The following is a 12628-nucleotide window of genomic DNA, read 5'->3' as shown; positions in this document are numbered from 1 at the left end:
GAAGAAGAAGAAGAAGAAGAATGTCTTTTTTGTCATTGCACATAACAACGACAATCAATCTACACTTCTCCTGGTGGTGTCACATAGTATGACAAGACAACATAGTAAAACATGAATTAAGACATAACAAAACGAGACCTAAGCAATATAAACACAGTAATGAATAAATAAGTAAATAAATAAATTATAAGAATTGATAAGTAGCTAAAAGAAGATATAGTCCATAAAGTGCAGTGTAGTCCATATGGGTCATGAGTTCAGGTGTTTTATAAAAAACTATTCAAAAGTCCAGAAGTGGAAAGATCCTGGAAAGATCTGTAACGCCTTCCAGATGGCAGCAGTGTGAAGAGGTTGTGACCTGGGTTGGAACAATCCTTAATTATGTTATTTGCCAGCTGCAGGCATCTGGTGTGATCATTGATTCTTATCCACTAGATGGGGCTAATTTCATACATTTAAACTCCTTACGTCTTCCTGAGCAGTCTTAAAGTGCCCTCATTATAACAAATAAATCCCCTTTTCTGGGATTGAGGGTGTTATTTTGGGTCTCTGGTCCTTCCACACACATACAAACTTGGGGGAAAACTATCCATGCTGTTTTGAGTGAGATACAGGTTTCTGAATTTCCTTCAGTCTCAGGGTGAGCCTTGCTGACCAAAGTTGGAGAAAGAGTTTTCTAGCTGATGTGAGCCTTACCTACCTACTGCGCATGTGCGACTCCCAACAAAGATAGTCCAGAAGTGAGATGTCTTAATCTGTAGCTAAAACAAGTGAGATGTCTCACTCTGTAGCTAAAACAGAGACCTAAACACATAGGGTGAAAACAGGATCTGCAGCCATATGTGGTACAACAAAAATATGGTGTTTTTTGAAAATGAAACCATGTAAACCTATTCTGGTACAACCTCAAAATACAATTATGAACCTGAAATTGATCAGAATCGGAATCAAATATAACCAGGACTTATCCATGACTGATTGTCTTTACAAGCAAATAAAATATCCTCACTGACAAAACTAGGACTAACATTGGTCTCCGCCATGTTGAGGCCTCCTGCAGGTTCAGTAGCTGCACTCTGTTTCTGTCCAGGTGTGATATGACACTGTCATCACTCATCTCTTCCCCCCCAAAAAAGACCTCCTGATGCCGCCAAATGCCCGATAAGGGATAGGCCTGCTTTTGAGTGATGCTCTCCACTTCTCATAGCCTGTGTTGAGAGCTGGAGGTCTGTACCCTATACATCCGTATGAAGATGGATGGCCCACACTGAGTGTGTGTCTTGGCATGACGGAGAGGCATAAAAAAAAAGTGCAGTGTGCACTGTATAAGCTATATCTCTGTTCTCACAGTCCCATCACTCAGCCATTCTCCTCTCGACCTTGGCCTGCTCAATCAACAGGGGCCTTAAAATGGACGGATATGTTTTACAGTTTGTAGTTAATGACCACAGAAGTTAATGTATGTTGAAATTGGACTACAGATATCTGCCAAAACAGACCTAAAATTCCAATGCGGCAATCGCATATTCTGGTTTTAAAGCCCTGGATATTCATTGCGTATGAATCATAGAGCTGGCAAACATAATGTGAATAATGTGAAGGCCACTGGAAAAACAACTCTATAGAATTGAAGGTCATAATGATATACTCCAGACCTTCATGACAAGATAAGTAAAGTAACAGTCATTATATATCTGTGTTCACTTGCCTACATGGCTTCATGGCTCACTTGGCTTCACATTACATTGAAGCCAAAGGAGATGAAAAAAATACCATAAGGCTCAATAAGTCAGTCAGTACAGACTCCCAATTGAGCATCAGATAGACATTAGTGTCCATTGCTCCCCTTGTTTAATTACTGTTTCTATATAAGCTTAAAGGCTCTTATGAGACAGCAATCTCAGCTCCTCTATAAAGAGACTGCCTCTCGCCTGGGGCCACCACCAAGTTGAAACAGCACTGTCGACAATCTGCCTAGCTGAAGTGCCCAGCAGAGCAGTTTCAGCTCTGGGGGGCGCTGTGTTAAAGCTGATCATAACCTCTGGATCCACATGTAGGGAATTACTGAGAGACAATAATTCCCTACATATGTAAATAAAGTAGTGTTATGAGGCAATGCGAAATTTAACGTGATACTGATATGGGGGAAAAACTGTTTTTTTAAATAGCCTACTAGACATACATTCCATTGGAATAGGAAATTAATGTGATTGACTGTTCTATTCTGACAATCACCTCCTAATTTTAGGATAAAACCCAGAAAATCCCTTCAGGGGCTATGGTCACTCTGCGATGAATAACTGATTGCAGCCTACCTTCTGTCAACTTATTGGCTGTACATGAAGTTTGTAACTATGACAGGCACAATAGTTTCTTTGAAATATTTTTGAAAATATTATTGTATTCTATTTGGTATATTTATAAGAAATGCAACTTCTTTTTATAAAGAGAGAGAGAGATTAACGAGTGAATGCCAACGACAGGGAAGCCTCAGTCCCGCAGCTACAGCCAACCAGCCTGACCACATGAAACGTGCCTCTCCAGACGCACGGTGGTATCCAGCGCATTACACAGGCGGAGATGTGGAGGTCAGTTTCTCATCAGTGCAACGCACCGAGCAGTTTCCCCCCTTAAACCCCATATCTGTTCCCTTTGTCCTCTGTCCTGCAGAAAGAACGGGATTTCGCATTGCACTCGGTCGGCGCATTCCCGCAAGTCACGTCTCGCTGTGTGATTCCATTCTTTGGGTGGCAGGTGTCCCAGTGCGTCGTCGTCCTAACACCGGACAAGTGATGCTCTGAGCTGTACTGTTGCTCCCCTGTCGCCTCACATATCTGCAGCACACCGGGCTGGAAATGGTCCCACGCTCAACTAACCGGCGGCGTTCAGAGGTAGGTGCCCACAGCTGCCCTGCATGGATGCAGGGGGTACTTTCTATTCAGCGCATGTTTGGCCCATTTGATCAGATAAGGACCTCCGAGCACAATGTCCTCTGCGGGGAGTTTGGCACTGCAGCTGTCCGCACTAGTTTTGTAATATTTCATTTAACACAAAAGGGATACTCAGATATTCTGTGGTGGGACTATCATAGTGTTGGAATGACATTCATGAAAGGGTTTCCCCTAGCGGATTGAATGTTGCCACGATGACTTGAAGTTTGTCTATTTAACCCTAAAATGCATCTCAGTAACTCAGATCAGTTATTCATTTTCCTTTGATATACTGTAATGGGACAAGCTGTTAATAATACCATAGCAAACCAAGTAAGGCAGTTGTGATATGAATATTACAACCTATTAACCTATCAACATTAGCATTTTTTAAATAAACGTCATAATGGCAGCCCAACTCCTTAAAGGATGAGGCTATAGGCATTGAACAGTGTAAGATGCACATGATTTTTTTCTTTTTTTAATGTGAATTTATTTCATGAGTTCATGAGGCATGAGCTTTGTTTTTTTGTCTACTTGTAGAACAAAACGTAGTAACTAATACAATCTCCTGTCCTGAGGAGGGCAGCCTGAGGGATTCCATTTACAGCTCACAACACCGGGAAACTATAAATCAAAAGCCTCCAATTCTGTGCTCTTAATGGGAAAAACGATCATACCATTCATCACGCATGCACTGCAGACAGTGCTCCACTGGGATGAGTTTCTGATTAAAATATAAAAATTAAATAATTGATAAATAACAGATGAAGGAAATTATCTTAAGAGCTAAGAAAATTCAGTGTCAGTCTTTCCATTCATCATTAGATGTTGTGTCGAGCCGTTGACGTCTCAGGGGCTCTACCTTAACTTTTTTCCTCCCTCCCTTCCTCCCTGCCTCCCTCCCTCATCATGATGGTGGTGTCTTGTTTTTCTGCCTCCCCTCACAGGTTAGACTCTCAGTCAACAGAGGGTCACCGCAACAAACACATCACCTACCCTCTTCCTCCTGCCAGCTGAAAGTCGCACGTCTGCTGTCTGCATTCATCTAAACAGCAGTGAAGACAGACAGGAAACTTATACTGTTGTAGTACAGTACTTTCTGGACAGTTTGTGTGTGTGTGTGTGTGTGTGTGTGTGGGCTTCAGTGCCTTTAGTGGTCCCCAAGCCTTCCACTCTGTGTGCGTGCAATGATGTGTGGTTGTGTCAAGGTGAAGAGTTAAGAGGAAAACGGGACCCGTTCAAGTCAGCAAAACCAAGCAAGCTGCTGCGTATGTGTGTGTGTCAGGGTTGAGCAGTCCAGTACGTGAAACAGTTTGTGTGTGTGTGTGTGTGTGTGTGTGTGTGTGTGTGTTGTGTGTGTGAGGGGCTAGAGTTGACCAGGCTATGAGTGCATTTCAGAGGGAGAGGCAGTTTGATGCTGAGTTGAGCTAAGGGAGCAGAACAGGAGAATCTGTAAGAGGAGCAGCCATGGGGCTTGGACAGTCCAGCAAGGCTCCAGTCACTGATGACACAGACGAGGGTGAGTAATAAAACATTTAACATTCTTAACATGACTTTTTCTGTTTTAGTTTTCTCTACTTTTGTGGGCTCAAATAGAGTGACGATAAACAGGGAAGGTGGGTAGAACAAAATGACAAAAGTTGTGCGTAGGATTCACTGTATGACTGCCTCATCCCAGGGTGTCCATCTTTTCTGCAGCCTTATCAATGTGTTTAGCTACTCCTATTGGCTAACAAAATGAAGTCGACTTACAGTAAATGGTTGTGACTGATGTACTGCTAATTAGGTATGCCACCCAACTCTTCCTCAGCAAATGGGAAAAAGTGATTACCCCTTGTTGCTGTAGTTTGATTTGTCTTTGATATGGTCCCAGCATTGTATACTTGTGCAAATATACATATAGAGCGCATAGAATAGAATAAAAAAGTTGTTTTTTTTTCTCTAATGTTGCCTTTGGTTTGGAATGCCTTCATTTCATACAATGTATCGGTTTAAGGCTGAAATTAATTCCATATTGGCTTCACCCCAGGGACTTAAAAAAAAAATCTGTGTTACATGAGTCAGTGATTTAGTCAGAAGTGAGGTGGCTTACCCAGGGGTTTCCTTACTGTATCTCCTATCCTACATGAAAATGATGATACATGGGTTTGTTTTTCTAAAGTTGTAAACCATAATATCTGTTTTCAGTTGAACCCATTTGAGGGGCTCATATTTCCATTTATTTGTTTGTCTGCCGAAATACGTATTTCATTATTGTGTGACAAACCTAAGTCTGTCAAATGACTGCAGCGCTCCCTAATGAAATCTGTGGCTTTCTCTTTTTCACTGGAGGCAAACTCTATAAAAGAGGAAATCATTATTCACAGTTAACCTTGCCGCTTAGTCATCTAGCATGCTGTTCTGGAAATGTCACTCATAACAGAGAGTCTCTGAACTCTGAGTTAATGCAACGGTGTACCTCCCTGACTTCTCTCTCGCAAACAGCGTGGGCGATTTCACCGAGGGCAGGAGAATAATAAACAGAAAGACACATCGCTTGGAATTAGAAAAAGACCTGCTCACTGGAAACTAAGTAATCCCCTCACTGATGAGACTCCCATCAGAGACAGGCAGGGTTCTCCTGTTGAGGTCAGAGGAACCAGGCGGGTCACTGCATGGGGAGTATACATCATGCATTCTTCTGTCAGAGTAGCAATAAAGATGCAAATTGAGTTTTCACTTTACACTTCAGAAACGCTAATGGTTGCTTTAAGGTAATATTTGTCACAGAGGTGAAATATTTGTTAATTCAACAGTAAACATTAATAAATACTGACATTTAAGAAATACATTAGTAGTGAACGTCAATGATCTGAGGTTAGCTGATGATGATTTTTATCGACGGGTGTGGCTCAGTGGTAGAGCGGTTGCCTGCCAATCAGAAGTTTGGTGGTTCGATCCCTGGCCCTGCCCACGTCGAAGTGTCCTTGGGCAAGACACTGAACCCCGAGTTGCCCCTGGTGCTGCGCATCGGAGTGTGAATGTGTGTGAGTGTTTACCTGATGAGCAGGTGGCAGTTCGGCCACAGTGTGTGAATGGTGAATGGTTCCTGTATGATGTAAAAGCGCTTTGAGTAGTTGTTATGACTAGAAAAGCGCTATATAAATACAGCACATTTACATCTATAGTTCCTGTGCAGCTGAAAAACTGCCACTAAAGTTATGAAGAACATCTTATTTAAATCAATGGCCGAGCCCTTTTTTGTTTAAATTGGTGTTCCACAGAGTAGCACCACCATCAGGCCACGTTTGAAAACATGTGTTTCTCTCCTATATTTTACACATAAAATATTAATATTTACGTTAGTATATATACTAATATATATATTAATATATTAACGTATTTAGACACAAATGAATGTAAGATTGGGGATGCTTCTGAATATTTAATGCCACTTTTGTGGCATATTGTAATTTGCTGTGTCAAAGACTGCTTTTGTACAGTTATAGCTACATTGTAGTTTACATTTTTTTACCTCACTGTTTATTTTTGTAGCCTTTATCGTAAATGCATATGAAGAAAAAATGAAATTGCGATTATCTTGACTGATATTGCGATTGCAATATGATTCACAATATTGAAGGGAATGATCAGAAAAGGTAAAGGTTACCGCCAATATTTGTTAAACAAGTCCTGCACACTGTCCATTTTGCCAGTCACACAGACTGAATCGTTGTGAAATAAAGTATTTGCAAGGCATAATGGACAGTATAAGGGACTTCTTTAACAAATTATCTTGTTTGTATCATTATTCTCATTATCATTGACTAATGTTAAATCTTATAAAATTAAAATGATTATAGTGTGATTTTTGTGAGTATCTGTACCAAACAGAGATGTTTTCTGTAGTCTGTAGGATAGGATTTGTAGACCGGGACGTCTCTGCTGCTCCACGATACGTAATTCAGAATGATTTGACACATATTTTGGCTTTAACAAATATTGCACCCCTCTGCGATTTGGACATTGCACTAGACCATACTGTGATTTTGATAAAATTGCGAATAATTGTGCAGCCCTAAAATTAACCCATAAATATAAACGGCCTAGACATAAATATTTCACATCAAAAGCAGCAGCAAGAAGATTTGATTCCGGAAATTAAACTTAAATGTTGCATTTATCTATTTGCAGAACAAATATAGACTGCTTTCCTTGGTGGATAATGCAGAGACAGAAGCATATTTTGTAACTCATACTCAACCCATATTTGTTGATCTACAGAAAGGCATATGAATGAAGGTGGACTCTGTCAAGACATGTTTTTCTCCTCTGGGAGTGATGTGCGCACCACATGTGCTCCTTTATGTGTCACACGTGTTTTCCACCTTGTGTAGCCAGGAGACTGGTTAATGGACAGACCCTGTTTACGGCTGATCATGCCTTATTCATATCACAGTGGCACATGGACCCATGGGTTCTGTTTTAGTTGTCAGAGCAACAGGCTGAGCTCTTATGTTCCCACCTTAGTGGGTCCTAAAGTGATTTACAGGCTTCTGTGAGAGCCGGAGAGACAGAGGGAGAGACAGAGTGAGACAGTGCGTCCACAATGAGATGGCTAATTTTGAAAACGTCAAAAGGTTTTTCCACAAAGAAACAAATCTGTTTTTCTTTTTTCCATACAACAAAACATGTGCATGAAAACACCAGAATCTGGGAAGGAATCCCAGATGGTTAAACTCTGCTTTGATACTGTCTGCGTACTTTAATCAACTTTTTATACAACCAAATTTGTAATGTATTTGCCCATTCATTTACATTATAATTCTGTTCCTGTACAACTGAATGATAAACGCACCAATACGCCACAGTTAGGGCCGGGCATTATTCCAATATTATATTGATATTGTAATATAATAATTAATAATTTATTACATTTATATAGCACTTCATCATAGACACTCAAAGTGCTTCAAGGGGAGGACTACTCTCTAACAACCCTATTGCCTTATGACGCCAGATGCTCACCACACATCAGCTTGGTAGAGAGGGAAGGGAACATGTTTATAGTGGTGGGGAAAACCGGAGCACATGGTAAGAAATCCATGCAGACACGGGGAGAACATGAAAAGTTTACACATTAAAGCCCGGGACGACCAGGGTTCTAACCGATACCTTCTTGCTGTGAGGCCACAGTGCTAACCCCTGGGCCACCGTGCTGTTAATATGAGACTAGGTATTGTCTTAGATTTTGAAGAATTGTGATATCGTTACATGGTAAGTTTAGTCTTTTCCTGGTTTCAAAGGCTGCATTAAAGTGAAGTGATGTCATTTTCTGAATTTACCAGACTGTTAGCTGTTCTATTATTTGCCTTTAACCACAATAGAATGGTTATTTATCTAAAATCTAAATGTGAAGATATTTTGTGAAAGCACAAATTGTCAACCTTACAATGTTGTTGCAATATTGACATTGAGGTGTTCAAAAATATCGATATATGATTTTCTCAATATCGCCCAGCCCTACCCACAGTATTGCACTGGCTGACACATTCCTTCAATATGATGAAGATAAACACTGTAGTATATATAAATTCAATCCCACATACACCATCCTGGTGCTGCAAAACTCCCAAGAGCACCAAATGTGTGTTAATCCACCACAGAAAATAGTCCCCCAACAAAGGTACAATTTACCCGTTTGAGATTTTTGCTGAAAACTAAAGTGCCGCTGTTACAGGAATTTACTGTAAAATATGTCTTTTGTTTAGGAGTAGATTATTTTTATGCTATACACCCTGCATGTTTTTTTTTAAGGTGTATGCCTTCAGTAGGTATGAATGAGCTTGGGACTGAGGGCAACAGTGTAGGGAAGTTGGAAAGTAACTAACACATTGTTGTTGTTTTTCATGGGGTTAGTTGACAATAAGAAAAATAAAGAATAAAACCAGCCTCATACTACTGTCAAAGGCGATAGAAATTTGTCTTCTTAACTTTACTGCCACACAAACCTAAACCTGACTCATGCCATAATATTCCAAAAGAATAGCTTTCCTTGTCCACATGAAAACTTGCAGCGTGCGTTTTCTGGTTCATCCACTCTGCAGACCATTTACGGGTTTCAAAAACATGGGTTAAAGCTCAAATTAGAAGATTTGTGTCTGAGTAGATGTCAATTTTGCACACAAGGCCCAGTGTGGATGTCTCTGCAGAGATTTACGTGCACCCCAAAAACGAGTGGTGGGAGTATAAAAAAAAACACTTAGGTGTCTGTTTTTGAGAGCCTTTAGTGTGGACGGAGGGCCAAGAAAGACAGCATTTATCAAATGTTGTTGGCTTAGCGTGGACATTCAGAGACTGCTGACAGACAGAGAAAGAAAGGCATAGACATACTGTACAGTGCAGTAATACAGAGGGCGCGAGAGACTGTGTGAGACTCAAACTGAACAAGCGTGATTACTTCAATCCAAACTGATTAGCATGTGTCAGTCAAATATAAATTGACTAGCAGATGAGTTCCTCTGTCTGATGGCTTTCTCAGTTAGTTTAAGCCACGGAAAGGCTGTCAATGTGTCAATTCCACTCATGTGCAGTTTTCAATCATTACACGCTCTTTTACTCATGTGTCCATCATCTATATAGCACATTAAACCATGCAGCGTTCTGCTTGTAAAATATGACAGTCTCCATCTCACTGCCTCCCACTTTTTCTGTCTGTCTCTCTCTCTCTCTGTGATCACTGCCCTCTCATCCATGACCACAGCTGTCTCTCTGAAAAAAACCATCAGAGCAGAATCTCCAAGTAGCTCAGAAGGAAAATGACTATGTTTATCTGGAGTGTGTGTCCATGTGTATGTGTGTGTGTGTGTGTGTGTTATACATCATATGTAAGTTTATGCATGTTTGTGTGTGCATTATAAAGCGAGCCTCATATGGTCCATTGCAGAGTTGCTTGTGTAAACACTCCAACACAGATAGTGTGAGAAGAGGAGGTGCCAATACAGAGCATAACATTAACTGTCACATCCAATAGATTGAGTGATTTGAAAGGCAGAAGTGTGTTGTGTGCTTGTGTGTGTGTGTGTGTGGGTGTGTGTGTGTGTGTGGGTGTGTGTGGTGGTGTGTTGTGTGTTTGTGTGGTGTGTGTGTGTGTGTGTGTGTGTGTGTGTGTGTGTGTGTGTGTGTGTGTGATCAGATGAGTGCAGAGTGGGGAGCAGCTGTTTCATCCTCGGGGAAATGGCAGGGAGCGAAAACCTCCTGTCCTGGTTGTCATGGAAACATGAAACAAACAGCCCCATCCGGTTTCAATTGGCGATAAATTATGCCGATAGATGGAGGAGAGTGAGAGGGCGTTAAGCTCTGGTTTAGGTTGTGTGTCTCCGTGTGTGTGTGAGTGACATAATGTTTTATAAGTTTGCAGAGAATAATACAAAGAGCGAGAGGATATCGAGCTACACAAAAAGAGAGCTAAACAGCGGCCTTTTGTTCAGTGGATGCACATGCAACAATCATAAAGGCGTCTTTGTGCAGAAGCTTATTTTAATCTCAGCTAATGTCAGGGACCTGTGGTTGCCCTGGAGACCTCCATCTGCTTCAGTTTGACTTCTCTGCATTGTTGAAATGAGCTCAAAGCTAACCTTACAGTGAACTACTGATACTGCACTGATACTTAACATTCATCTATTTCCATTTATAGTGATCAAATGACCTAGTTTTCCTTTGAATGAGATTAAAGTGTAATTTCAGCTAGCACAGACAGTTTATGTATTTAAAGATGAAATCCAAAAGTTAAAAGTTTAAACTACAGCAATGCATATGTGTATCTAGAGTTGATCTTGCAGTTTTATCAACCCATTGTAAAAGTGGAAGAGAGCTAAAACTGTAATTTAAAGATTCAAAGAAATTTAAATGTCTGTTTTGTATTTAATATAAATTAACAGAGATCTTCCACTCTTCTTTCTCACAGTGAATTTCGACCACTTCCAGATCCTGAGGGCAATAGGAAAAGGAAGCTTCGGAAAAGTAAGTACATGTTTGTCAAAGTGTACCCATGTTACTCAGAAATGTGTTTAGTTGGAATTAGCTTAATGATGCATATAACATATAAATACAATATATAATATAATAATATAATTCAGCTTAGCATCCTATGTTAAACAATTTAGAAAATTCCAAACAAACAAGCCAAAGGACATACAGTATTAGAGACAGAACTGACACTAAGTAACTAACCCACATTCCAGGAGGACATTAGTGTTGCTCAGTAGCCGGTCTATCCAATAAATTAAAACTCAAAACACTCTATGGACAACTAATCCAACAACAAGAGGAACGTTACAAGAGAGGCACTTAAAACAAGACCAATTCAACTATGCAATACATATGAACCAACACCTTAAAATATAAATATCAAATGTATATCAAATAATACATGCTAACAAATTAATTCACATAAAGTGCAACGTTACCAACAATATACGTATAATGACCCTCTCTGTCAATACAATATTATAGTTTTCAAGTAAAGCCTTACGGTTCAGTTTGCTCAAGACCAACCAACAGCTTTACGGACAGAAATCTAAGGTGATAGCAGCCATGTCTCCTGTTGTTGTTAGTCTTAATAGTAATTCACGTCAGAACTTACAGTCGTTTAAGCACATATAGCGACGCACACTCACATTGTACACTGAACACAGACTTGCAAAGCATCTATCTAGCACCCTGCCCAACAACAGATAAGCAGTCTAATCACAGTAGATGGCAAGCTGTTCAATGGGAGGAGTGATGTGATCAGGGTTTGGCTGATTAACTGTGCCAGCTGGTCCACAGATCACTCTCTTAGATAGCAGTAATCACTGGCTTATTGATGCTTGGACACAGGCAACGACCACTACAAATGCATACGGGGTATTTTCTCCTCAGCATATTGAAAATAGTGTCGATTCTCAGACACATTGTCAAAAGGGTGTATTACATAGGCTACTTTTTGATATATGTATGCAATGACAGCTATCCAGATGGCACCAGGTGTTATATTCTGCTTTTTGCCGCGTCATATCCGAGGCATGCTATTTATTTCCACCAATACATAAATGCACTGAGTGCTTTTGGAAAGCATTTGTATGCAATTTTGAAAGAAATATCTAGCTTCTTGTTGACACTCACCCAGCAATTCTAATGAATGGCAACGTTAAGTTTCCCATCTCTGAAATGCAAAACATACTGGTGTGAAAAGTTTAACGTCTTAAGTGAGGATTAAATACATGATCACAGTGATTATAGAGAAATCCTGAAGTTTCCATCCAGCCTTGTTGGATGGACACATTTCTGGTTATTGCACTATAAGCAATAAAGCTTTAGACAAATATGGGGGAATGATGGAAAACACACTATTGTATTGCAACATCCTTCAAAAGTACATTGTTTTTTTCCAAGTGTTACATGAAATGTCAGCATTTTTCATTTTAATCTGTTTATTGATCCCCAAATGGGGAAATTACAATTCACACTCTGTGTCCACACTTTGTTAGTTATCACACACAGTCCTGAACTACACACACACACACATACACATGCTCAGGATCTGTACATGCACTAATGGAGAGATGTCAGAGTGAGTGGGCTGCCAGCCGAACCAGCGCCCTGAGCGGTTGGGGGGTGTATGGTTCCTTGCTCAAGAGCACCTGGCAGTGCCAAGGAGGTGAAGTGGCATCTCT

At 40.4% G+C, this 12628-nt stretch overlaps 1 protein-coding gene across 3 annotated transcripts in view; it reads left to right on the top strand.

The window, feature by feature from the left end:
- Window positions 1-2352: 2352 nt before the first annotated feature.
- The window catches only part of stk32a (serine/threonine kinase 32A), a 74375-nt gene continuing 64099 nt past the window's right edge, over window positions 2353-12628 (top strand). For 2 of the 3 annotated variants that reach the window (XR_004334577.1, XM_032533043.1), the window contains exons 1-3: window positions 2507-2891; window positions 3881-4452; window positions 10879-10934. Coding sequence is in view for 2 of the 3 variants with exons in the window: in XM_032533043.1 (XP_032388934.1) it covers window positions 4401-4452; window positions 10879-10934 (108 nt within the window). In the remaining variant the exon portion in view is untranslated. Of the gene's footprint in view, window positions 2892-3880; window positions 4453-10878; window positions 10935-12628 lie in introns of all 3 variants that reach the window. The other variant, XM_032533044.1, reaches the window with a different exon arrangement.

This window comes from Etheostoma spectabile, chromosome 13 (genome assembly GCF_008692095.1).
Source record: "Etheostoma spectabile isolate EspeVRDwgs_2016 chromosome 13, UIUC_Espe_1.0, whole genome shotgun sequence".
In the NCBI taxonomy this organism is placed as follows: Eukaryota; Metazoa; Chordata; class Actinopteri; order Perciformes; family Percidae; genus Etheostoma; species Etheostoma spectabile.
This window is presented reverse-complemented; position numbering and strand designations above follow the sequence as displayed.